The sequence below is a fragment of the Sciurus vulgaris genome, assembly GCF_902686455.1.
Source record: "Sciurus vulgaris genome assembly, chromosome: 7".
Lineage (NCBI taxonomy): Eukaryota > Metazoa > Chordata > Mammalia > Rodentia > Sciuridae > Sciurus > Sciurus vulgaris.
Genome location: NC_136467.1, coordinates 14,754,198 through 14,776,952, shown reverse-complemented (window position 1 = coordinate 14,776,952; position 22,755 = coordinate 14,754,198). Strand labels below are relative to the sequence as shown.

The following is a 22,755-nucleotide window of genomic DNA, read 5'->3' as shown; positions in this document are numbered from 1 at the left end:
TCAGGAAGTAGGAATGCATGAGATCTGATTGGCTGTGGAAGGAGGACAGGAAAAGTGATTCTGCAGGTTCCTCTGCATCTAAATATGTACTACCTCCAAGCTTCCTTTTCCTTTAATAGGCACTTATTTTCCATCTTCACTCAACAAAAAAGTTCATTTCATTCTGATCCGTGCCAGCTTAATGATGAAATTTAAAATCACTTTTTTAGGTAGAAAAAAAAGCACAGACAAAATATTGTACAGTATCTATAATAAATGCAAAGAAATCAATACAAACAAAACTTGGCTTTAGCAAACTGTACATACATAAATATTTTTTATACTATAACATTCAACTTTTTTTCACATAAAGCCTTCCATGACCTTATTTATTACATCTGGTTTTCCTTTACACCTTTAAAAAAAGTGCCTTGTGAATTTACAGCTTGTGCTTCTAAAGCAAAGGTTAGAACATCATGCCCAAAAGGAAAACAAGGTAAAAAGGAAGCTGCCATATAAGCTCTTAAAAATCGTATGTTACAAGGTTCTAAAATCTCTTCAGCACTGATTGGTTGGTAGATTGTACGATACTGACATGGAGCCTGGGAAGGTCCTTGGTTTACTGGGTGGGTGGAGCAGCACCATGGGAAAGCTGCCCAGGTGGTCTACTGGAGTCCTTGGCTATGCACTGAATGGGCCAATGGCCCAGAATGCACGAGTCCAGGGAACTTTGGATGTCCTTACTTTAGTGCTAAGGCTCAGAGTCTGGAACAATTTCTTCCAAACCTTCCATTTACTCTCCTTCTGTCCTTGTTTATCAACCACATCTGAAGCCGTGATTTGCACACATGGATACGGAGGAGAGCTAAAGCTGCCACCTCGAGGGCTTCTGCCAAGATCGAATCCTCTCTGATGGTCTGGGATTGCTGTTGGCCGAATCTTCCTGATGCTACCGACACTTCTGAAGATAGCATCTGCTTGGTTCAGAGTGGAGGAGGACCATTTGTGTATCTGAGCATGGGGTGGAATGACCGGGCGAAATTGTTGGAGAGGGCACAACTGTAGTCTTCCTCTGACATCGGTACCAGGCAGGCGAGCCCGACGAGGAGCAGCAGGAGGAGCTGAAGGGGGAGAGCCGCCCGGAGGACTCTGAGCAGGAAGGCTCGGCCTGACCGAGCTGGCCGTCGCTCAGAAAGGGAGGAATCGGAGCCACCTTTTGTGGACCTGACAGAAGAATCAACATAAATAACTCAAATAACAGCTTTTTGTTTCTGCACCTTCCTGGAAGCCAAAGGGCCATGCAAAACACAACCCAACTTGGCAATGGGTGGCCATCCTTCGGCAGTATGTCCATCACTCCCCCCACCAAAGGAGGAGTTTCTGGAAACTTCCCTAACAAAATATACACATGTTGTCAGTCAGCTAACAGCAACTAACTGGGTTGAAATTCCACTCCTTTTGTCTCTTATTTTGGTAAAATTTTTTCTATCAATAAACATAAATGCTCTACATGCAGTATACCAGCATAAATTGAGGAGATCCAGGATAATTAAAGTGTAGATGTCTGAGGCAGTACATTTTTGCTTTAAAAATATCAGCATATTGTTAGGCAAAGTTAGTTGTTGCGAGAGAATCATACAAAGAATCCCATCTAGCCATTCTGGATATGCCAAAATCCACACCCAAAGGTAAAAACCGTCCTACTCACTTGACACAGACCCATGAGAGTTTATTTAGAGTCTACCTGGCTTCATCTTGCACTGAACCAGCGTTTGGCCTGACACCAGTGGGTTCCAAAGCTGTGTGAATAGGAACAGCAATGGCATTCATCTTAGACCTGTTGCTGAAGGACACAGAGCTCAGGCTGATCCTGCTGCTAAGTCTATGGCTTTGGGAAAAGGACACCATTTCTGGAGTTTGTCATCTCGAAGGCCCCTTCTAGACTCAATGTTCCCTACTTTCCTAGCTTGCATTTATCTTCCTTTTAATTAGTGCACTTGAGAGTGAGCAGAAATTTCAGTGTTCATAATAAAGAGTGCCTGGGAAATAGTGAATATGGAAGTAGCTCCTGAGTTGGGTGTGACTGTTTTCTCTTGGGAGCAGTCATTAGCATTTTGTCTGGTCACTGGTGGACAAGATGAAGACATGAATGCTGTTTGCAGGAGGTGTTTTGTATGCACCGCACCTACCCAACGCAGTATGAGCACAAAGAACAGATGTACGAAGGAGACAGTCCCATACGCCAAAGATGAATTACCTAATGAATTACCTAATATCACAAAAGGTAAAGATACCAAACGGGAGGCTGTTGGAAAAATATAAAGATGTAAAAACTGCATTAGAAACTGCAGATTTAGCTCATAAGAAAACTTTACATTGTGCTTCCCTATTAGCTGTTAATTTCTAAAGACAGATTACCCTAGTATCCATGGGAGATAAATGGCAGCTGAGAAAATAAGTGTTAAGATAAAAATCACATATAATCCCCTTAGAAGGGAACACAGGGACTGCTTGAAACTCTCTTATGAAACCATCAAAGTAAGACGAGAGACAGACTAGGTCTGCAGAAGACCCAAACAGCCCTGTACTGCACTCTTTCTAGCAAACTTCTTGGAGTGTAAAGAAAAAAAACTATTTTCACATGCCTAAATGAAAACTTTGTTGTTTCTGAAGTCCACAACTAATGGCGGCATAACCTTTGAACAACTTGCTTCACCTCTGTGTCCCCACCTCGTCACTGACCTCTTCAAATGAGATCTATGGTCTTCCAACTTCTAAGTTCCAGGTTTTATATGATTTATGACTTCTAATTTGTCAGTGTTAACAGTCTCCCAACTGAGAGGCTACAAGAGTTCAATCACCATCTAGTGGTCGTATTGCTTAACTACCTTATGGTAAGCCCAGTAAGCTGTTCCTAATGAGCTGGAAAGAGGAAGGGGGGGGGGGGGATGTTTTGTGGAAATACAGTAGAGCATAAAATAAATATGTTATATACTTTACAAAAGGAAGGGAAAACAGAAGCAAAGCAAGCTGCCTAATTATAAAATTCTCATCTTGAGATCAAGCCTCTTTAGAGAGTATCTAATCCATCTCCTAATTTTGGAGATAAGTAGTTAAGGATAGTTAACATTTATTCTCCAGATTGCTAGGCAACACTCTAAGCATTTATCTTGGATTCTCTCATTTAATCTCACAACAGACCTTTGAGGCTTATTAGCTGCAGTTCATGGGTGATGAAAAAGAGGCTCAGAAGGTGAGACAGCTGGCCCACGTTTACCTAGCCAGCAAGTGGCATAAGAAAGATTTCAAACCTAACATGTGAACTACCAGAATTCATACTCTGTCAAGAGCTAAATGACTTGCCCCAAGTCCCATGACTAAAGGAAGAGCTTTAGCAGGAATCAGAGTTCCCAAATCCCTGCCCACCACACTCTTGATGAGGCCATGATTTGTTGGTTGGTGATTATGAATTATAGACACACAGGTCATATTGATGTCTCAGGTATCTCACACAAAGAAGCAAAGAAGAGATATTTGCATCTGAAGGTATTTTAAAGTGTGTGTGTTTTTTTTTTTAATCTAAAATGCTTCCAGTCATAATAATAAAGCCTCAGAATATCACACCTATCACCAAGTCCTTGTATGGACACGGGAACATTGTTTTCCAGGTACTTCTATAATCATGACCAAGTAAATTAGTCTGTATGGCTTTCAGTTTTCTTATTTGCCCTAGTACCCTAAAATGATTTTCAGTCTGACAGTTTATGCTTCAATGTTTTGTTTCAAAATATCTTGAGAAGGGTGGAATAAGCTACCCACAAACTCTGGATTGTGTTTTTCTTCAGCCTATCCTTCCCTTGATGTGAAAATATGCATTGGCAAACACTAGTTACCACCTGTAACTGGGTGAGCTAGAACAGAATGACAGGCAAGAGCTCCCTCCTGCCTCATTTCCAAATATCTAACTGGCTCATTTTCAATAGGAGACAATTAAAGACTTTAGTGATGGAGAGATGTGTGTACAGGGTTGATAATGCAATCCAACGGAACTGGTTAGCCCCTCTTTGTCAATCATTAGCTCTCTTGAGCAATGAGGTCAAAGATCAAGATCAAATCAAAGGCTGTGCATGGACTAAATTACTCCTGAGAAAAACTAATAAGGTCACCATTTTGGGGTACACGGGCTCACATGTTATGGAGGCTTTTGGAGGACATGGCACATTTAACAGCATCAGAGCATTTTTTACTAAAATGTAAGAGGTGCATAACTTGTAAAGTTGAAGAATGCCAACCTAGGGAGCAGTAAATGGACTAAGAGAGGGTCAAAGAGAACAGACAGTACCTAGTGACTGTCCCCACAGCTGACTGCTCTTAAAAATGTCCAGTCCATCCAAGAGATAAGTGTCCACCTGGCTAGGGGTAACTACCAGTTTCAACACGCTCATATTTGGGTCTTGCCAGTGATGCTGTTCTAGGGATCTCAGTGCCAGTAAGTTAATGATCGCAAAGTGAAAGGGTATTTTTAACACTCATCTATGGACCTAAGGTCACCCAAATCGTGAGAGTCTTGGGAACTTGTTGACTAGTCACTGGTCATTCCCCATTGATCTTACCATGTCAGTGCAAGCCAGTTCTGGTTGTATTTAGAAATGAAAACTTAAACATGTGAAAATACTCAAGGAAGTTGATGGATGGAGGTATTTTACGTAAATCTGTCCAGGAAAACATGGGTTTCTTCTCTTCTGCAAATACTTATTTGTTTTTTCTCATTAATCTCACTCCAAATTTGGAGTAAATAATTGCCCAGGTGTTGCTGTTTTGTCCCTGACCCAAAATACATATCAGCTGTGGGAGAAGGTGGATGGTAAGGGAGGAAGCACCTGACACCACCCCAGGGAAGACACTTGCCTGACAGAGGTGTGAGATCCCAAGTGCCATCGCACAGAACGCAGCTCACTTGGAAGTCAATGGAACATGAGCTAATTTTGTGCATATATTGTTTACAGTGGAGTGAAAAACACTTTCCAATTATTTTTCTTCTTGCTAGCTAACATGGGCAGTATTACCATACCAATTATTATAGTAATTTATTGTGCAGAAATATCTAGGTTCTCCATGATCTTACTGCCTGCCCTTACAGTTTTTGAAACTGCAGTGTTTACTGCAGTTTTATTTACATATAAAAATACGTGGTTCAGAAGACAAGTTCCCAGAATCAATTTAGGACTTCAGTCTTTTTGTTTCAAACCGAACCTTCTAGCTGCTCCTACACTACCTCAGGCAGCCTGGGGATCTGTCGTGTGAGGTCCCCTACCCACCAACAGCCCTTTGGTAGAATGGTATTGTCAACATGACAGGGTTAACCCAGGAGAGACCTGAGTTTCTACCCAGGTTCATGTCTCTAATTCCCAGTGTCCTTGTCCATACACTGAGGAATGCAGCCATGCATAGGATAGATGAGGTAATATAACACAACACTTAGAACACATTAAGTACTAAATAGATTCCAGCAACTTGTCATCATTATCTACATAATTATACCATGGGTATGTTCACTCATGCCCCTGGGGACTGGCTGAATTTAGCCTCTTCTCTCAGGAAGCATTCCTGATTTACTAAGAGCGATTTCAAAAGGTGTGACAAATTTCTCCAATGGCCTGACTTGTTCCCCAAAAAGAGTAGGAAAAGGCTGCCTCAAAACAGCAAAGCAAAGACCCTACAGCTGTCCTTGGAGTATGGGTGGGCAACTGCCTTCCAGGGCAAACTGCTTTATGCTGAGCTCTTTGAATTCTTGGAATAAAGTGATTCCTAGGAAGAGTGCCACAGAAAAGATTTGAAAACAAATTCCACAAGAAACGGAACAGCACTTTGAGCAAGACCTTACTGTACATGCAAAAGCACCCACTGGTTTGCTTAAATCTGTTTGACTACCTCAGATGGATTTTAAAATGAAGCCTTTTTTTCATTCCAGTATTTCAGCCAGTATTTGCCACTTTCATTCCATCTTACTTCTACTAAGTGCCAAAGACTAAGGGTGTCCACAGCAATTCTGCATTTTATGATTCTCAGCTTTAGGATGAAGACATCATTCACTGTATCTGGACTGCAGAGCAATTATTTTTTTTTGTCCTGCTGAAAACTGGAGTGAAATCTTCTCATTTGTCAACTTCAACTCATCTATTCTAGAGTTTTGAGGCAGTGACCAGGTTAGAAAATTTTGAGTCTCACATAGGAAACTTGTAGCAGATGGACCATCATACACATTGCTTTGAAGTACATTTCTAAGGTATGCTTACCCTCAAATAAAAATCATGAAAGTTATGAATTATTATGTGTGTGAACAGATTTTTTTTTCAGTTTCTTATAATTTCAGGAAGTATCAAAAGCTTTTTCTTATTGGTGCAGCAAAGTTCTAAATTCTGATACACTACAAGTCTTTTAATGAAAGAAACCATATTGCTAATTATGTAGGCTTAGGACCTAAATATAGTAGGTGTTCAGGAACTACTGACCCCAATCCATATGCAGGTTTAGAATATTAAATGAGGGCATAGAATTGTCACCATTCAAACCAAACTAGCATATGTAACAGGCTAGTATATTATGGAGACACCAGGAGACATGTAAATAACCACTCTTTAAATGAACACCCAGTCTCTTTCAACACAGTTCCTCTTCCTTCTCAGAAAAAAAGTGTGTCTAAAATGTTCTCATTGAAGATAATTGAGGGCAACAGTCTGACCTCCTGTGCTTCAGCAATAACCCTTCAAATTTGCTGGACCAGTGCAAGATCAAACACAAGGTATCTCAAGTTGCAGGTAAAGGGACATCATGGCAACAGGATTGCAAGGGAAGGTCACTCTCCCCTGGAGTCCCTATAGTTCCCCGTCAGGGTTGGATGAACCCAAGCCCAGGTTGTGAGGGGTTGAGAAGCCTAGGAATATTCAACTGCAACCTGTCTGCCAAGGTGTCTGATGAAGGACACCAACTGGGTATTCCACCCCTCCTGAGGAACCAAGTGGACATTGTGCTGAATGCTCAGAAAGGTGTTAATCAACAGTGCAGGCACAGCAGAGCTGAAAGGTGCCTTGTGGATGTGGCAGTGAGAAGGTGGCTATCCCAGCCGCGAAGTCCTGTTAGGAGGCATGTGGAAGCACCTGCCACCCTAAGAGACATGAGGGCATTTGATGCTTCAGAAGAGCTGTGGCCTGTCCAAAATAGCTGGGGGAGCCCACGGATGTGGAAACCAAAAGGTTATTTCTACCCGTGTTGAACAAGAGGGCAAGAGATTTTCACTTTCTCAACTCCACCATTTGGTTTGACTCAAGAATTGTGCTCTGGTTTCCTCAAACGAATGCTATGGGGATATTCTTCATCTCTGCTCTTGGCACATTAGCAAGGAGCGGGGAGAAGAGGGATTAGACATCACAGCAGTCTGTCCATAGTACACAGCTCTCTTTTGCTCTAGGGGCCTAAGTAAATATCAGAGTCCCTTCAGGTGTCCATCCTCACCTTCAGAGTCCCTGGGAGTTTTTCTCCAAATTTCATTATTGTTATTTTGTTTTGGGAATAGGAAAAAAAAAATCCATTAAATTGTCTTCAAACAAAAAGGAAAGGGAAAAAGGGAGACTTAAAACCAGAAAGCATATCAAAATCCTTTCTGCATGACCTCAGTGGAGTGGTAATGACCAAAGGAAAAGGCCAGTCCCTTCAGTCCACAGCTGGAAAACGAACGCTTACTTGGGGGTTGTTGACAGTTCTACTTTTCCTCATCCCCACCCTCCTTCCAGGAATTTTAATTCCTGCTCAGTGGAGAGAAGTTTCCAGTGGGACAAATACTTTTACAGTGAATTGCTTGGGATTAGAATGAAAAAAAAAAAAAAAGAAAAAGAAAAAGAAAAAAGAAAGAAAAATCTAGCTTCAAGGACAATATTTTCATTAAAAAAAGAAAAAGTTTTCTGGGGAAACATGAGCTGGTTAGTGGAAGGGCGAAGGAGCACAGACATCACACCAACGACAAAGGCAAAGCACGGCTGACTCGGACATGGGGATCTCAGGTGAGGCGTGGAGCAGGGAGCACAGCTCAGAGCAGCTCCAGGGAGCACCAGGCAGGGTGCTGGGCGCTCCTGGGTCCAGGGTGAGAGAGTCTGCCAAGTGTGTGGAGGGTGAGTGGCTGAGTGTGCTGGCTCAAAGGGCGTTTGAGGGCAAGCGGAAGAGAGAGAGGGTGCTTATAAATTTTAAGTGAAGAATACCAAATTAGGACTTGTCATTTTGAGAATCCAAAACCCACAATCTGGATAAAACAGGAAAATAAAATAAAAAGTTGGGGATGTTAGTATATTTTATGCAGATTTGTGGGCTCTGTGAATGGTAAAGTAATTCATTGATCGATTACCTGTCTTATTGTAAAATCTAGAAAGAAAGAGGATGATAAAAGTCTGCCATGAATCAAAGGTGGTTGTGTCCCAACTGGACTGAGTCCTTATGGACACGCAGGGTACACTTGGTTGGAAAGAACCAGATGAACTATGTGCAGATAAAATTTGGGTGGGGGTCCAAGGATTTGTGTTTGCATTTAGAAACAACTCTTCCAATTTATCAGGAAAGGGTGTGGGCAGAAATGAGTGACATCTCAACTACCCTGAGGCAGACCACAGGCAAGCCCGCCTACATCATGGACCATTTTCATCATCCTCTTGGAGTTCTAGAACAGTGTGGAAACCAGGAGAACAAGGTACCTGCTATTTGGACTGCTGACAGAGGGTCCAGGCTGTGAGAGACTACATTTGCCTCGTGGCTGTTTGCAATGAACAGGGGTAAAGAAAGAAGAATGTTCAGTCCAGGCAAATAAAGACAAGCTACTGATGAAAATCAAACTAAAAGTGCAGCAAAGGAACAACAAACCAAATGAAATGATCAGTACCCACGGATCAAGGAAACTGGCTTTTCTTGTGTGGAAGAAATAAAATAAATTCACATCTACATGATCGATCATTAGAGAAACATAAGCCGTGGCGTTCCTACTACCACAGGCATGATGTCACCCACTTTTCATGGTAGAAGCTCAAATGACTGTGTGCCACTCGGTGTCTCCATATATTTACTAACTATAAAATTAGGTGCGCCTCAAAGACACTTTACATACTTTTTTTCACCTTTTGGAACACTACAACAGTATTAAAATGTTGGATTGTTAGATGATGTTGTTGTTTGTTGTGATGGAGACAAGAAGTTATAAAAAAGGTAAAATTTGAATGGAAAAGCCAGTATTCCTTCACATTCTTAAACTAGGATCTACAGGAAACTAGTGAATGTAGTAAAAACAATCCTAAAACGGATAATACAGTTGTCAGCATAGAACATAAGTGTATCTAACAAAAAAAGTACAAATGAAATCATTACTTCTAAGAACTTAAAATGGGGTGAATAAAATCATAAAGCCAGACTTAAAAAAAAAAAAAAACAACAACAACAAAAGAAAAAACAAGCTTCTATTTACACAGAGAAATCAAGGTATAGAGGGTAGCAGGGGCCAAATTTATCTTTTTGTCCTCACTGTGCTCTGGTGAGGGGCCTCCCACCAGGGCCCTGAGGGTGGGTCAGCTCGAGTTGTTGCCACTTGAGGGCAGAGCAGTCTCGAAGCAACTTCAGGACCACCAGTCAGAAGCCCCTGGGCTGGAGGAGCAACAGAACCTCACTTCAGTGGACGCACAGGACCTTCACTGTGCCCACCTCTGGCTCAGGCACTTCTGCACCTGGCAGGCAGCCCACCTGGGCTAGGTGGACATGGCAGTGGTGATTTGAAGGAAGGAGCCACTGAAGGGACACATGAGCACCATTCTGGAAATGGCCATTTGAGCAAAAGCAATATATATATATATATATATTTTTTTTTTTTTTTTTTTTTTTTCCTGCATACCAACCACACGTTGAGTCCCGATTCTTTTGAAAAACATAACTGTTGTTTTCCATTCCTGAGCGCATGCTGGAAGGGCACGCGGCAGGGCAGAGGGAGGAGCTCTATACTGGTGACAGCCCTCTCCTGTTTGGGGACTCCTGCTTTGAGCCTGTGGACCCTGTGATAGGCACAAACAACTCTCATACTCCAGTGTCCCCCTCCCCTTGGGTGACCTGAAAATGAACAGTGAAGAGTTACCGATTTCTGTCTGTTCGGGGTGCTTCTTCCTGATGCAGGACTCACAGATCCCGAGGTGTCCAGCTCATCAGCAGAAGACCAGGAAGACAAGTCCTACGAGGGGAAAAGTTCTTTGGCCACGTCCCAGAGCCATGGGGGCTCTGTAGACACAATGCATTTCCCACCCCAGCCCTACCCATCACTTCATCTTCTCCCTAAGAATCAGATCATTCCTTGTGAAAAAGGGAATCAGACCACTGCAAGAACAGGACCTAACCCTTCTAGTGCATTGAGGCTTTCTAAGCTTGGCCCTTCTGGAAAGCAGAGCTACAGTGTTATCATTGCAGCTTTAATTATTTCTTAGGGACATGGATGTGAATAAGCTGATAATGGTTTGGGAGAGGAAGATGTCTGCCGGAGGGCTGCAGCTCACTCAGACCCATCACTGAAGTCAGAAACAAATGACAATCATCTAGGAGCATGCCTTGAGGAATCAAAGAAAGCCTGTTACTTCTGGCACAGCTGTTACTCAGAACAGGTGGCTCTTGTGCATCCTTGTAGGACAATGCATTTGTGTTCATGAGAGGGTTTCACAACTCAAAGTTTGCAATCTCTCCACGCATTGCTGGACCTACAAGTCTTTTTCTTAAAACAACAATACTACTATGACAGAGTGACTTGAAAAAAAAGATAAATGAGCAGAAGACCATTTTCTATGAATTAATTGCCCTATACATAAGAAGAACTCATGCTTCGTTGAATACAAAACTCTTGTGCGATAATTGGTTTGTTCCACCATGACTACAACTGAAAATGTGTGAATTCATAAATAAACAGGGGAGAATAAAATGCTACAGCAGTGGTGGTCACAGGTTTGGCAGTAAACAATTATGAGACATCTTTGGGATTGAGGAGAATCAATAGTAGAGTCCTGTCATGAAAATTTATGAGTCTGCTTTTTATTTTGAGGCAGGGTTTGGAATAGTGCTGGAGGTGGGCACCCATTCCGGTAAGTGCCACATTGGAAGCCTTTCTACCACAGGTGTAAGTAGAGGTCTGGTTCGGCTCACCTGCTGACTGCTCGACATGTCCAATAACTTCTCCAGATCCTTGATATGCCGACTGACCTCCTTCAAGAGAAGTTTCAGCCGGTTCCCAATAACATGGACTTTTTCTTTGGCTTCTAAACAGTCTGTACCTTCGGCATTCACCAGGAGTTGGCCAGACATGTCTTGCAGAGAGGCCACTCTGAGTTGGGACTCCAACAGCTCACGCCTTATTTGCTAATGTACAGAATAGGAAATATTTTTCTAAGAATTTGGGATAGTTGGAGTAAGTTCCCAAAGTGGGCAATTATACCTGATCATCAGAATGAAGAGCTCACCCCCAAAACAGCTGCAGCCCATGGCCTGGGAATCGGGGACTGAGGTTCTATTCCTGCCTCTGCCAAAAAATGCTCACCAAGGCATCTGAATCTCTCTGATCTCAGTTTCTCATTGGCTGCATGGTCCCAGTAAGTGTTATTATAAGGTTTAAATTGGGCAATGTGTGTGAAAATACTTAAAATGTAAAGTGACATGCAAATCAATCTTAGTCTTTTAAACAGAAAAACAAAACAGCTAGATATAACAAAATTCAGGTATTTCTAGGCATACTCTGTTATCTGGTCATGATTTTTAAAAAGATACAGGGTGAATTACTCACAGCTCAATGCCAGAGGTCAGGGTTGAATAAAAATACATCTGCATTACTATTTCCTCTTGGTTTCTAAGACCCTTATGGTGCTGAATTAAAAGCTACCAATTTCGTAGTTCAGGTCAGTAACTCTTAAAAGTTAAGATATAACATTTTAAAAACACAGAAAGTCACAAAGTGCAAGGCATTTTTCTCCTAATGGAACTCAAATATACTTTCTTATCATCTATCAAAGTCACAAAGTACAGCATATCTTATATCATCCCAAGATCATAACAACAATCTACACAGCCTAGCATGGAAGAAATCTCTTACTCAACAGAGAAATTAACGATGGAAGTAATTCTTCTTTTGTTGCACTTATCAATAAATTGCTTAGCCAATAAAAGGAAATGATTCTATAAGTCAATTTCTGTTTGAATTTAGTGTGAGAAAAATATCTTGATCCTTAAGAACTGGTATGTTTTGTTTCCATCAGATAATGACAGTGAGTGAACTCACTATGTTTCTCTTCAGTTTTGCTTTCAGAAAGCTTAGTGACAAGGTTCATGCTTCATCAGGTCCTCTTAACAAGATCTATTAACAATTTGAATTCTTTTAATGTTCTTTTACAACAAGCCACCACATAAACTTTTGGGACATAGATACAACATATAAGGAACAGGCTAAAAATAAGCATAATTCATCAAAAGCAGCTATGATAAACATAAGATAATTAGTACAACTAGGTAATGAAAGCTAAGATCAATACAACTGAGCAATGGCTGAAGTTGGCAGATGTCATCTTCTATGCACGTTTGTTTCACAAAAATTGGAAATCATAGGAGTTAAATTGGGGACTTAAGTTAGAGTATGAGAGATTATAATGCAAAAAGTTTAAAAAAAAAAGTGCATTCCTGCTAAAATCAAGCAGAGGCCACCAGAGTTCTTACCATAAGCTGTTTATGTTGGTCCTGAAGTATCTCTGCATCAAGGCTGGCATCGATAGGGACAATTTCATTTTTCCTCCTGTCGATGTTCTCCAGCATAAGAAGCAAACCATGGCTCATTTCATGGAAATCCTACCAAAACATACAAACCGCGGATAACATATTTTTCTAGAACATATTTCCATTCTTTCCAATTACTACTATTGGTAAATGCATGTTGATTTTTAACATCAGATACACGACTCCTTTCTGAGAGAGGCCCTGGTGCTGATGATCTAATTGTGAGTTCAATTTCTTACCAAAAGCAACTCAATTATTGCTTGGGGGAAAATTTAGATATAAACTGCTATTGAAATACTTAATTTCCCAAAGGAAGAGTTGCACTAAGAGACAGTTTGGAAGGAAGAAATTCTCCTCATCTCTCTTTTAGGTATATGCAAATCTTCCTATGTTTGAAGGCCTAGGTCCAAACCCATCTCCCCTTCACTCACCCACCTGCTTAGTGATTCAGCCTACTGTCAAAGAGGGTCTCCTGAGAGACAGCCCTGCACTGGAGAGCATGCAGGGTGCACAGCTTGGCACCTGCTTTCAGGGAGTCTTCACATCCTGTCATCTCACTCTGCTCACAGTATGACCCACGCTCCTGGCCAGGACCTGCAGTGCTCTTTGACATCTGGCTCCTAGCCTCTTACCCAGACCTTCTTGCTTTCTGACTTCCATTTCGTCACACTGGCTTCTTTCATATCTTAAAAGATGCCATGCCCTTTTCTGCTTCTGGGGCTTCTCATCTATTGCATCTCCTTCTTAGCAATATCCTTCCATGGTTGATTCAAAGGACCACAGAATGTGACTGACCTCCCTCCCAAAATGGCTTTTCTCAGTCATGCTTGTCACCCACATCTGTAAGTGTTTTGGTTAACTATTTCCTTGCATTGTATTTGTTTTGTCTTCCCAACAAAAGCAGAGACTATGCTGTGTCACAGCTGCTCAGTGATCTATCAGGCTCAGTGGAAACAGCAAGTTATTGTAGCATGAATGGATGAATAAATATTGCAATATCTTCCTTTGATCTTCAGGAAGGGTCTGTGTGCTCAGAAGCAAGTGTGAATGAAGGAAGGAAATAAATGAATGAGTCAAAGAAGGAATGGCAGGACTGAGACAAATGTGGGGAATGGTGTCTTTTTAGATGGGCAGAAAATGAGATGAGTCCTTGCATCTTGGTCACGAATACAGATTCTCCAGTACTATGAAAAGTTTGGGAGTACAGTTCTCTCACTCAGACACTGATTTGGGGAGCAATTGCACCCCTAAAGTAACTGAGGTGTGAATGTGTGGCTCCGAGTTTCCAACTGCCAAAGCCTCCCCACCTGGCACTGCATCAGTGCATCCTGCAGCAGTCCCCGCCAGTCCTCCAGCAGAGAGCACACCCGGTCCCAGCGCCCATTCATCTGGGACAACCGATCCTGCAGGTCCCGGCTCTCCTTACTGTCAGCCTGGGTGAACTCAGAGCTGCAGAGATTGATGGAGAGGATGATGGCTTTGCGGTGGTCCACGGCTTTCTGAAGCTCCTTAAAAGAGAAAGGTAAACAATCAAACAAGGGCAATAATGATGAAAACATTTTTGAATGTAGTTTAAGACTCTGGAAAATGTTCTACTCCTATAGAAAGATCCATTTATTAAAATAGGCCTTAGCGGCTGAATGTTTTCCCTGGTAAGTAGAGGATGATATATAATGCGGACGGGGGTGGGGAATGAGAGAATAATGGGGGAACTTTAGAATATGTAGAAGAAAATGAGAGGGAGGGGGAGTATGAAAAATGGTGGAATGAGACAGACATCATTGTCCTATGTACATGTATGATTACACGAATGGCATGAATCTACATCATGTACAACCATAGAAATGAAATTATGTACCCCATTTGTGTACAATGAATCAAAATGCAGTCTGTAAAAAATTAAAAGCTAAATAAAAATAAATAAATAAAAGAGGAGGTAAACACACTTATCCCACAAAGTGGTTGTGCAACTTTAAATAAGTTAATGTTAGTAAAGCTAATAAATTTCACATGGTTACCAAAAAAAAAATAAAGTAGGCCTTAGCAGGACCATTAGTTTGGAGATGGTGACAGCCACTGAGAACCATGCTGTAATACAAGAAGTCAATAAGATGACACCTGATGACATGGACAGATCTTCAGAAAATATGGTGTAGGGTGAGAAATCCAAACCAGGATGGTATGTGGAACACAAGCATTCATACTTGCACACTCACAAAATCCCACAGTTTTTTGGGGGCAGATCCCAGGTATTGAACTCAGGGGCATTTGACCACTGAGCTACTTCCCCAGCTTTATGTCGTATTTCATTTAGAGACAGGGTCTCACTGAGTAGCTTAGTGCCTTGCTTTTGCTGAGGCTGGCTTTGAACACATGATCCTCCTGCCTCAGCCTCCCAAACTGCTGGGATTACAGGTGTGCACCATTACACCCAGCAAAACCCCACAATTTTCAAGAGTGCATATGAATGCAGAATGACTACTAAATATTTCAGAATCGTTGTCAAGGGTCTGAGGAATGGGAATGAAAATCAAGGAGTGAAAATAATAAATAAAGGCAGGAGGAGCCTTGCAGGAAGAAATGTTGACTCCACCCATGAACTAAGGAACTGACGAGCTGTTCCCTGTGCAGTAGTTCAGCTACAAGAAAACAAAACAGAAACCTGGCTCCAGTAGTTTTGGGCAGCAGGATACCTGCTTTAAAAACACACACACACACACACACACACACACACACACACACACACACACTCTTGTATAATCCTACTTCACTAGATTAATGGTGCTCAAACTCAAACTTGTGCGCATAAGAATGAAGTAGTGAGTCTACAACAGCAGGTTTCAGAGCCCGGAAGACACAGTGGCTTACTGGCTGAGATCACCACTATGTCCCAGGGCACATTCTTGGGATGATAAAGAGAATGAACTGGATATTTAATGAGCTTACCAGTTTAATTTGATGTCACCCAAAAAATGTGACTAATTTTTGGCTTTGTGCATTTCTAAACAATCTAGCACTCAATTCTAAGAACTTGAACACATATTAATTGTGCAGTGTCTGGGTGCTATTTAAACATCCACAGATCAAGTTTGTTGGGGGGGGAAAGCAATTCTGGAAATTATATCTACCAGGCTGCATTTTATTAAAATTTCTCACTAATTCTATTATGTCCCCAACTTGACTTAATTTTTCACTTTTCAATAGGTTCTTAACATCCTGGTCTATAAATTCAACCACAGAAACAGCATAAGGTTGAGAGATACCATGGAAAGTACTTAATTGTTCCACAGGTTTATTTATAAAAAACAGAGAGGAGGGATGAGGAAGGACTATAGGCTAACTTCCAAAGTCGTCTTTTTCTGCCCTCATCTCCTGAGGGCTCAGACTCTGGCCAGTACCTACTTTATCAACTTTCAAAGGAATTTGGTTACAATGAAATACTGTCCAGCTAGATTTAGGAACTCTAAAGAAAAATGCAGTTCAGTATGTAGATACTAGAAAGTGCATCTCCCCTTCAATGCTCTGTCCTGAAATTCATGGAGTTGGTGCAGAGATCTCGCTATAGGATGCAAGTGTGGGAATATCTATAGGGGAAGACTCATTTCTCTGTCTGAAAATTTAAAGCAATATAATACAACCACCCAAAGCAAGTCACAGAGATACCAACCCCCAAAGAACAGCATACACTACAACCACAGGAACCCAAATGCAGCAACGCTTAATTCTGAGCCTGGAGATTCTGGGTGGCAACATTCTGAGGAGGCGCACATTGGAATGTTCTTCAAACAAGACCCAGGAGCGGCTACTGAGCTATTAAAGAGAAACTAGGCTCTCGGTCTAGGGGATGCTTACAAGTTTCTGCATATGAACACAGCTCAATAGCTTAGACCAAGGAGTATTCAGACTCAGAGGTGAAGTTAAGGAAGCTATCTGAGCACTACACCCACCCAGGCCAAAATCCACAGAGGTGTTTAACCACAAATATTCAACAGTTGTGTTTGGTTTTACTCATTACAATAAAATGTTTTTGCCAAAACAACCATAAACTATTTTGGAAGTTTTGCCATTGTGAGAATTTCAAATGGTCCCATCAGGTCTCTTACAAATTCACACAAATACAATCTTGCAAAGGGTTTCTTTCCAGCTGTAGTTAAGAGATATGCAGGACTCTGATTATACTGATATTTCCCTTATATAGAGGTTAAACAGGTCTCAGAGGTGCCTGAATCTTTCATAAAACTTAAGGTACCAATTTCTTAAGGTACCAAGTCATTATAATATGATCCATCCCTCTGCTCTCCAAAGCTCCTTCATGAAACGCACGGATTGGGGATGGATGGGGAGAGAAGAGCGTTCTTGTTCATTTTGGTTAGATATCTTTTTCTGCTGCTCCATGAGGGTAACACAATCAGAGCCCCCAGTTCCTGAGCAGGTACCCCACGCTGCGGCTTTCTGCGTGTCTGTAGCAGGAGAGGGTAGGGGCAGCTACCTTGAGCTTTTTGATTTGGAGCTCGATGGTCTGAATGTCAGTGCTGAGCTCCAGTCGCTGGAGCTGCTCCAGTTCCTCCTCGGTCTCCCCCAGCCAGGCCCAGATGTGGTTCAGGTCCGAGTTGAACTGCTGCCATTTCTGAAGGTTCTGCTTCATCCTCAGCTCCTTGCTCAGTGCCTGGGCCTGCAGCAGCTCCCATCGGTCAATGACACCTGGCAAGACATGCCCAGAACAGTGAGTGGCTTTCTCTACCTGTGATATTAAGGGATGCTTTACTCAGATGGTGGTGGCTAACTTTAAGGAGCAACAGAAAGAACAGCAGCTCCACTGGACATTTCTCTTGTCATCGCTAAATGGGCACCATGGCTGTGCCTTCCCTATTTGTTTTTATAACGATAATGAAGTAAAAAAAAAATTAGCTACACTCTTGATGAGCTTTATGAAGAAATGAGTAGCCACATGCATGAAGGGATCATTCCATTCTTTTTTATACCAATAGAAATGCAACACATTATAATTATATATAATAGTGGGATTCACTATTACACATTCATACATGCACATGATATAACAGCATAATTTGGTCAGTTTCTTCTCCAGTACTTCCCCTTTCCCCATCCTCACCTTTTCCCTAGGCCCTCTCCTCTACTGTTCTTTTTATTTTCATAAGAACCCCCTCCCCCATTTTTCCCTCTTATTTCCTAAAGCTTCCAGATATGGGAGAAAAACATATGACCCTTGACTTTTGAGTCTGGCTCATTTTGCTCAACAAAATGCTTTCAAGTTCTATCCATTTTCCTGAAAATGACATCATTTTGTTCTTTTTATGAATGAATTAAGCTCTATTCCGTATACATACCACATTTTCTTACCTATTCATCCACTGAGGGACACCAGACTATTTTTATAGTTTGGTTACTGTGAATTATACTACTACAAACATGGGTATGCCTGAATCACTGTAGCATACTGACTTGAATTTTTTAGGAAAACTATCAAGGAGTGGTAAAGCTGGGTCATAGGGTGGTTCCATTCCTAGTCTTCTGAAGAACTTCCATACTGGAGATCCTTCTATTCTTGGTTCCTTCTTATAATAGACTCTGAGAGCATACATACATAAAGCTGACTAGCCACGTTAGAGACAGTTCATGCAAATGAGTGGAATGGGAAAAAACACCATGATGAACTTCACCTCCCGTCTCTGTCGTGGGAGACTAGTGGCTCACGGTGAGTTCTCAGGACAGACTAGAAGGAGGCTGAGCAGCCCAGTGGAACGTGGGTGTGACACAGTGCTTCAGGATCTTACATTGCATAATGCTTTGAATGAGCACCACGCACTCACCAGCTGTCTGGGCCTCGGTACTATTCAGGTTAACAAAGCCTGGAAAGTTGTCTTCCTCCTCCTTCAGTTTGTGCTCCAGTCGCCTCACGGAGTCTATGCTGCCACTGCATTCTCCGAGCAGTTTCATCTGTTCAGACATGAGAAACAGCTTCCCATCACCAAAACTCTCCCAAGGACAAGAGCTTCCAGGGACATACCTATGTACTCCCAGGGAGAGCAGTGGACAGACCTTTCTGTGCCACTTCACTAAAAATAGGCAAAGTTCAAAACCATGCTCTCTCAATAAGCGACAGATTCACATGACACCAAAAGCAATGCCTTTAAGATTTGCTCTGCATACGTGATTGGCAGGAGAAGCCCTCAGAATTTCTTTTAAATCCCTAAATCAGAACAGATTAAATCAATCTGGGACTTGAAATTCAGAGCCTCAGTTGGCAAGGCAATATATAATTTTTGGCAAGTTGCTCTCTGTTTCTCTTTCTTAAACTGAAATGTGGAAACACATTACCACAAATCTCATGAGGATATTTCTGCATTAAATAATTGGAATACTTGAAAGTATAAAGCAATACTAAAGTCGGTTGTTTTACAAGGAAATTTAGGCAATGTTTAATTGGTAACAAGGGACTGAATTCTAAAATCAAAGGAAATCTGCCAGATCCATTTTAATATCATCAATAATATTCCAATATTAAAAGGATAAATCACTTCAAGGCATTCCTGTGTACAGATCATAACACTCTCTATCAAAGCCCTTAAAACAGATAACGATGCTGTTGAGCTGCTCCAATTACTTTTGATTGAAGTTAAGTGCAATTTCAGTGATACCAGCATGATCATCATAAAATTAAATTATATATTTAAAGGTAGGCTTTTACTATAATAGAAGTAATCATAAGGACATTAATATCAACATTTATTGCTAGAAGAGTTACTTCCCTAGTTTCAAAAAGTAGTACTTGCGAATTGTAATTAGATAAATTACTTTTTCTTTCTTTCTACTGAGAAGTCTTTTAAATGTAAAAGATGATATGGGGCAGGTAAGAGATTTATTTGAAAATTATCTTGCTTGAGTATACGGAGGAGGAGAATGACTTGGTGAGTAACAGAAGCATCATAAGTAAAGTTATGAGAGATAAAATACATAGCTAATTGTTGCACAAATAAAATTGGTAATATACATAATCCCCTGCTGTCTTTTCCCCAAATCCCTCTTGTGAGTCACAACAATTGCAATTATTTTCTCCAGAATGAGCACACTAGGCACAGAGGATAGGGCTAGAGGTGTAGCTCAGTGGCAGAGCACTCGCCTAGCATGCACATAGCTCGGGTTCTATCCCTAGGACTGCAAAACAAAACAAAACAAAACACCCAAAAAACAGATTTGAAAAAGATTCCCAAGGCCATTCAGTAAATCAAAAACCCAGGAAAAGGACTTTAAAAAATTCCACATTAGTAATCTATTAACTAAAATCTTCTATTTCCAGGATAACCTTGGTCCAGAAATTATTAGTTGAATTTGGATAAATGCCTAATGACATTTGGGAGCCAAAGTTTTTTGTTGCATTCAACTAAAGGATCTTCCTAAGTGCTCAGTATAAAGGAACAGGCTGGTCATTAAAGTGGGCTCAGGACCTGAAAACAGACCAGGTTCTACTCAAACAGTAACTTTAGAAGCAAGGCTTTGTTCTGTAAATCCACCTTCCAGAGTTCAAGGACACTCAGAGTCCTCACACTGCAGACAGATTGTTCTTTGCAACTGAACTGTGATCCAGGTGCAGGTCAGGAGCAAGATGGTTAGTTACTCACATAGCCTTTGTAGCTGGAGTCCAGCTCTGGCCCTGTGGGAGTTTTGCTGCGGAGAATATTTTCAGTTTGCTGCATCTGGAAGCGGCTATCATCCAGAGCCTTGTCCAGTTGTCGGATCTGTGACTCCAGGGCGCTGCGATCTCCTGCAGTGCCAACCATAGAATACTCAGGGACCATGCTGTTTGACTGCATTTAAGTTTGACATTCAAGGAGAAGTTTCAGAAGTTATTTCAGCTAGGGCAGCATAGAAGGGGCATGTTGGGGGTAATTATAAAGCATATTTAGTACTACAGGGCTGGTGGGTTAGACGTTCAAGAGACTAAATCAGTGATTGTGCTTCCCTCGAGTGCCAGCAGCATGGACATTGAAAAGCGTTCTGCAGTTGATTCTGAATAGCCCTGAGTGTCCGCTCCCTCTCTCAGATGATCCCTGGACATCTGAATGCTGTGGATAGTGGAAGGCCTCTCTAAAAGTCTGAAATGGTGCCTGGCACTCCTCCGGGAGCAGGGGGCAGTGACCTCCCCAGCTTCTTCTGTGGTCACTTAGTAAGCAGAGGAGGAGGATGCGCTCTCTATCGTCCCTTTTCTGCACCATAGGAGACCAGAGCACCATGGAAGGCCCTGGTTGTTGGGACATTTAATTTAAAGAATGAATTCAAGTTAACCAAGAAAAGACTAGCTCAGAATAGACGTGGAGAGATCAAACTAGCAGTGATTTGCTTTTATCTAAAGTCTGAACAAAATTAGGAAAAGTTAAGATCTAAGCACTTCCATCTAGGCAGGGTCTTACTTATAGCCTAGATCTTGGTTCATTCTCAGAGTTGTGACACACTGTGTGTGTGTGCACACGTCTGTGTTTGCACTCATGAGTCTGTGTGTGTGTGTGTGTGTGTGTGTGTGTATGTGTGTGTATGTTTGTGTTGCAGTCTTCAAACTGAACAAGAATACTGATCATCAGAATGGAGCTGGCACAGGGTGAAAGCAGAAGAAGTATTAGTAAGTGCTATTAAATCTATTTATTTATTATTATTATTACTATTATTATTATTATTTTGCAAAAGAAGCCCTCTAAGGACACCTAGGCCAGGTCTCTCACTGGAAATTGCTAAGAAAATCACCCTGTCAGCAATGCCACCTCGCTTCCTGTCCTTTTGCTTGTCTTTAGAAATGGAAGGGCAGATTAGTAACTCCATGATTGTATCATGTCACTCTTGTCCCCATCCTCCCCAGTTACTGACCCTGGACTACCATTTGCCTAATACAATATTGAGTAAAAACATTTCCCCTTTTTTTTTATTTTTTTTTTTTTTTTTTTTTTTTTTTTTCTGGAAGAGACTGTTCTTTAAGAAATTGAAGGGCCAAGAGACTGTGGAATACATTTTTCATTTTATATTATTTTATAAGGCTCCTTAGATGAAAATGTTTTATGTTTAGAGCTGAAAAATAAGGGTCTCACCCATGTCTTACATGGGACCTCTAGGATGTGCAGGCTCAATGGAGGGTGTGCCCGGGTCACTCACCCAGCCAGAGGGAGGTCGCAACCCCCAGAAGCTGGTGCTGCCACCATCAAGTGGAGTGCCGGGCTCAGTGCTGAGGACTGGCTTTGCCTCTCCTGTTTCCTACTGGTAAGGGGCATCAGGGGTCTATGCTGAGTGAGACTGACTACCATTTGACAAGCCAGGAAGTTATTTCATTGCACTTGATTACTGAAATTGTATTCTCAGTGTCGGTCAACCGGCTGCTTTTTTCTAGCACAGCAGGAATTGAAGGAGGTTGTGCCTTAGCATGCTCCAGCCCCAAAGCTGTGAGAGACCCAGAAGCTGTGCTAGGAGAGGAGGCTGGTTACAGCAGGGGAGAGGAGGCTTGCTCTGGCCTTTCACGCCTACCAGAGGTATCTCTGATTGCATTTTCTGTGAGTCTTACATAGGCCTCGGGACTTTCAGGGACCACTACATCTGCAAAAAGAGCACAGTCTAAGTCGACAGCTACGTGCTGGAAGCATGATTCCCCTGTGGCAGGAAAATAACTTTCCTAGGGAAAAAGAGGAAGTTAGTTATTCTAGACAGATGGCACGGGGAGAGTGTGCTCGTTCACCAGGGACGTCCAGAAATGAATCCTACTAAGAACTCAAGTTGAAGGACAGCAGTTTTTGAGCTGGCCACTGTTCTAAGGACTCATTCATTCTCCCAGAAATCCTACAGTATGCCTGGTAGTATTACTCCCATTTTACAGCTAAGAAAACTGACATCCAGAGGAATGAAGTTACATATCCAAGTTTAAACAGGTGTTAAGAGGAAGAACAGGCATTTCCACCCAGA

At 41.8% G+C, this 22,755-nt stretch overlaps 1 protein-coding gene across 5 annotated transcripts in view; it reads right to left on the bottom strand.

The window, feature by feature from the left end:
• Positions 1-233: 233 nt before the first annotated feature.
• The window catches only part of SYNE1 (spectrin repeat containing nuclear envelope protein 1), a gene marked incomplete at its 5' end in the record, with an annotated part of 439,816 nt that continues 417,294 nt past the window's right edge, over positions 234-22,755 (bottom strand). For 2 of the 5 annotated variants that reach the window (XM_079147948.1, XM_079147946.1), the window contains 10 exons: positions 234-1,203; positions 8,718-8,776; positions 10,136-10,228; positions 11,185-11,397; positions 12,742-12,870; positions 14,106-14,306; positions 17,288-17,499; positions 18,630-18,756; positions 20,439-20,581; positions 22,324-22,392. In XM_079147948.1, coding sequence (XP_079004074.1) covers positions 963-1,203; positions 8,718-8,776; positions 10,136-10,228; positions 11,185-11,397; positions 12,742-12,870; positions 14,106-14,306; positions 17,288-17,499; positions 18,630-18,756; positions 20,439-20,581; positions 22,324-22,392 — 1,487 coding nt within the window. In that variant the 3' untranslated portion in view covers positions 234-962. The remainder of the gene's footprint in view (positions 1,204-8,717; positions 8,777-10,135; positions 10,229-11,184; positions 11,398-12,741; positions 12,871-14,105; positions 14,307-17,287; positions 17,500-18,629; positions 18,757-20,438; positions 20,582-22,323; positions 22,393-22,755) is intronic. The other 3 variants (XM_079147943.1, XM_079147947.1, XM_079147944.1) reach the window with 2 other exon arrangements.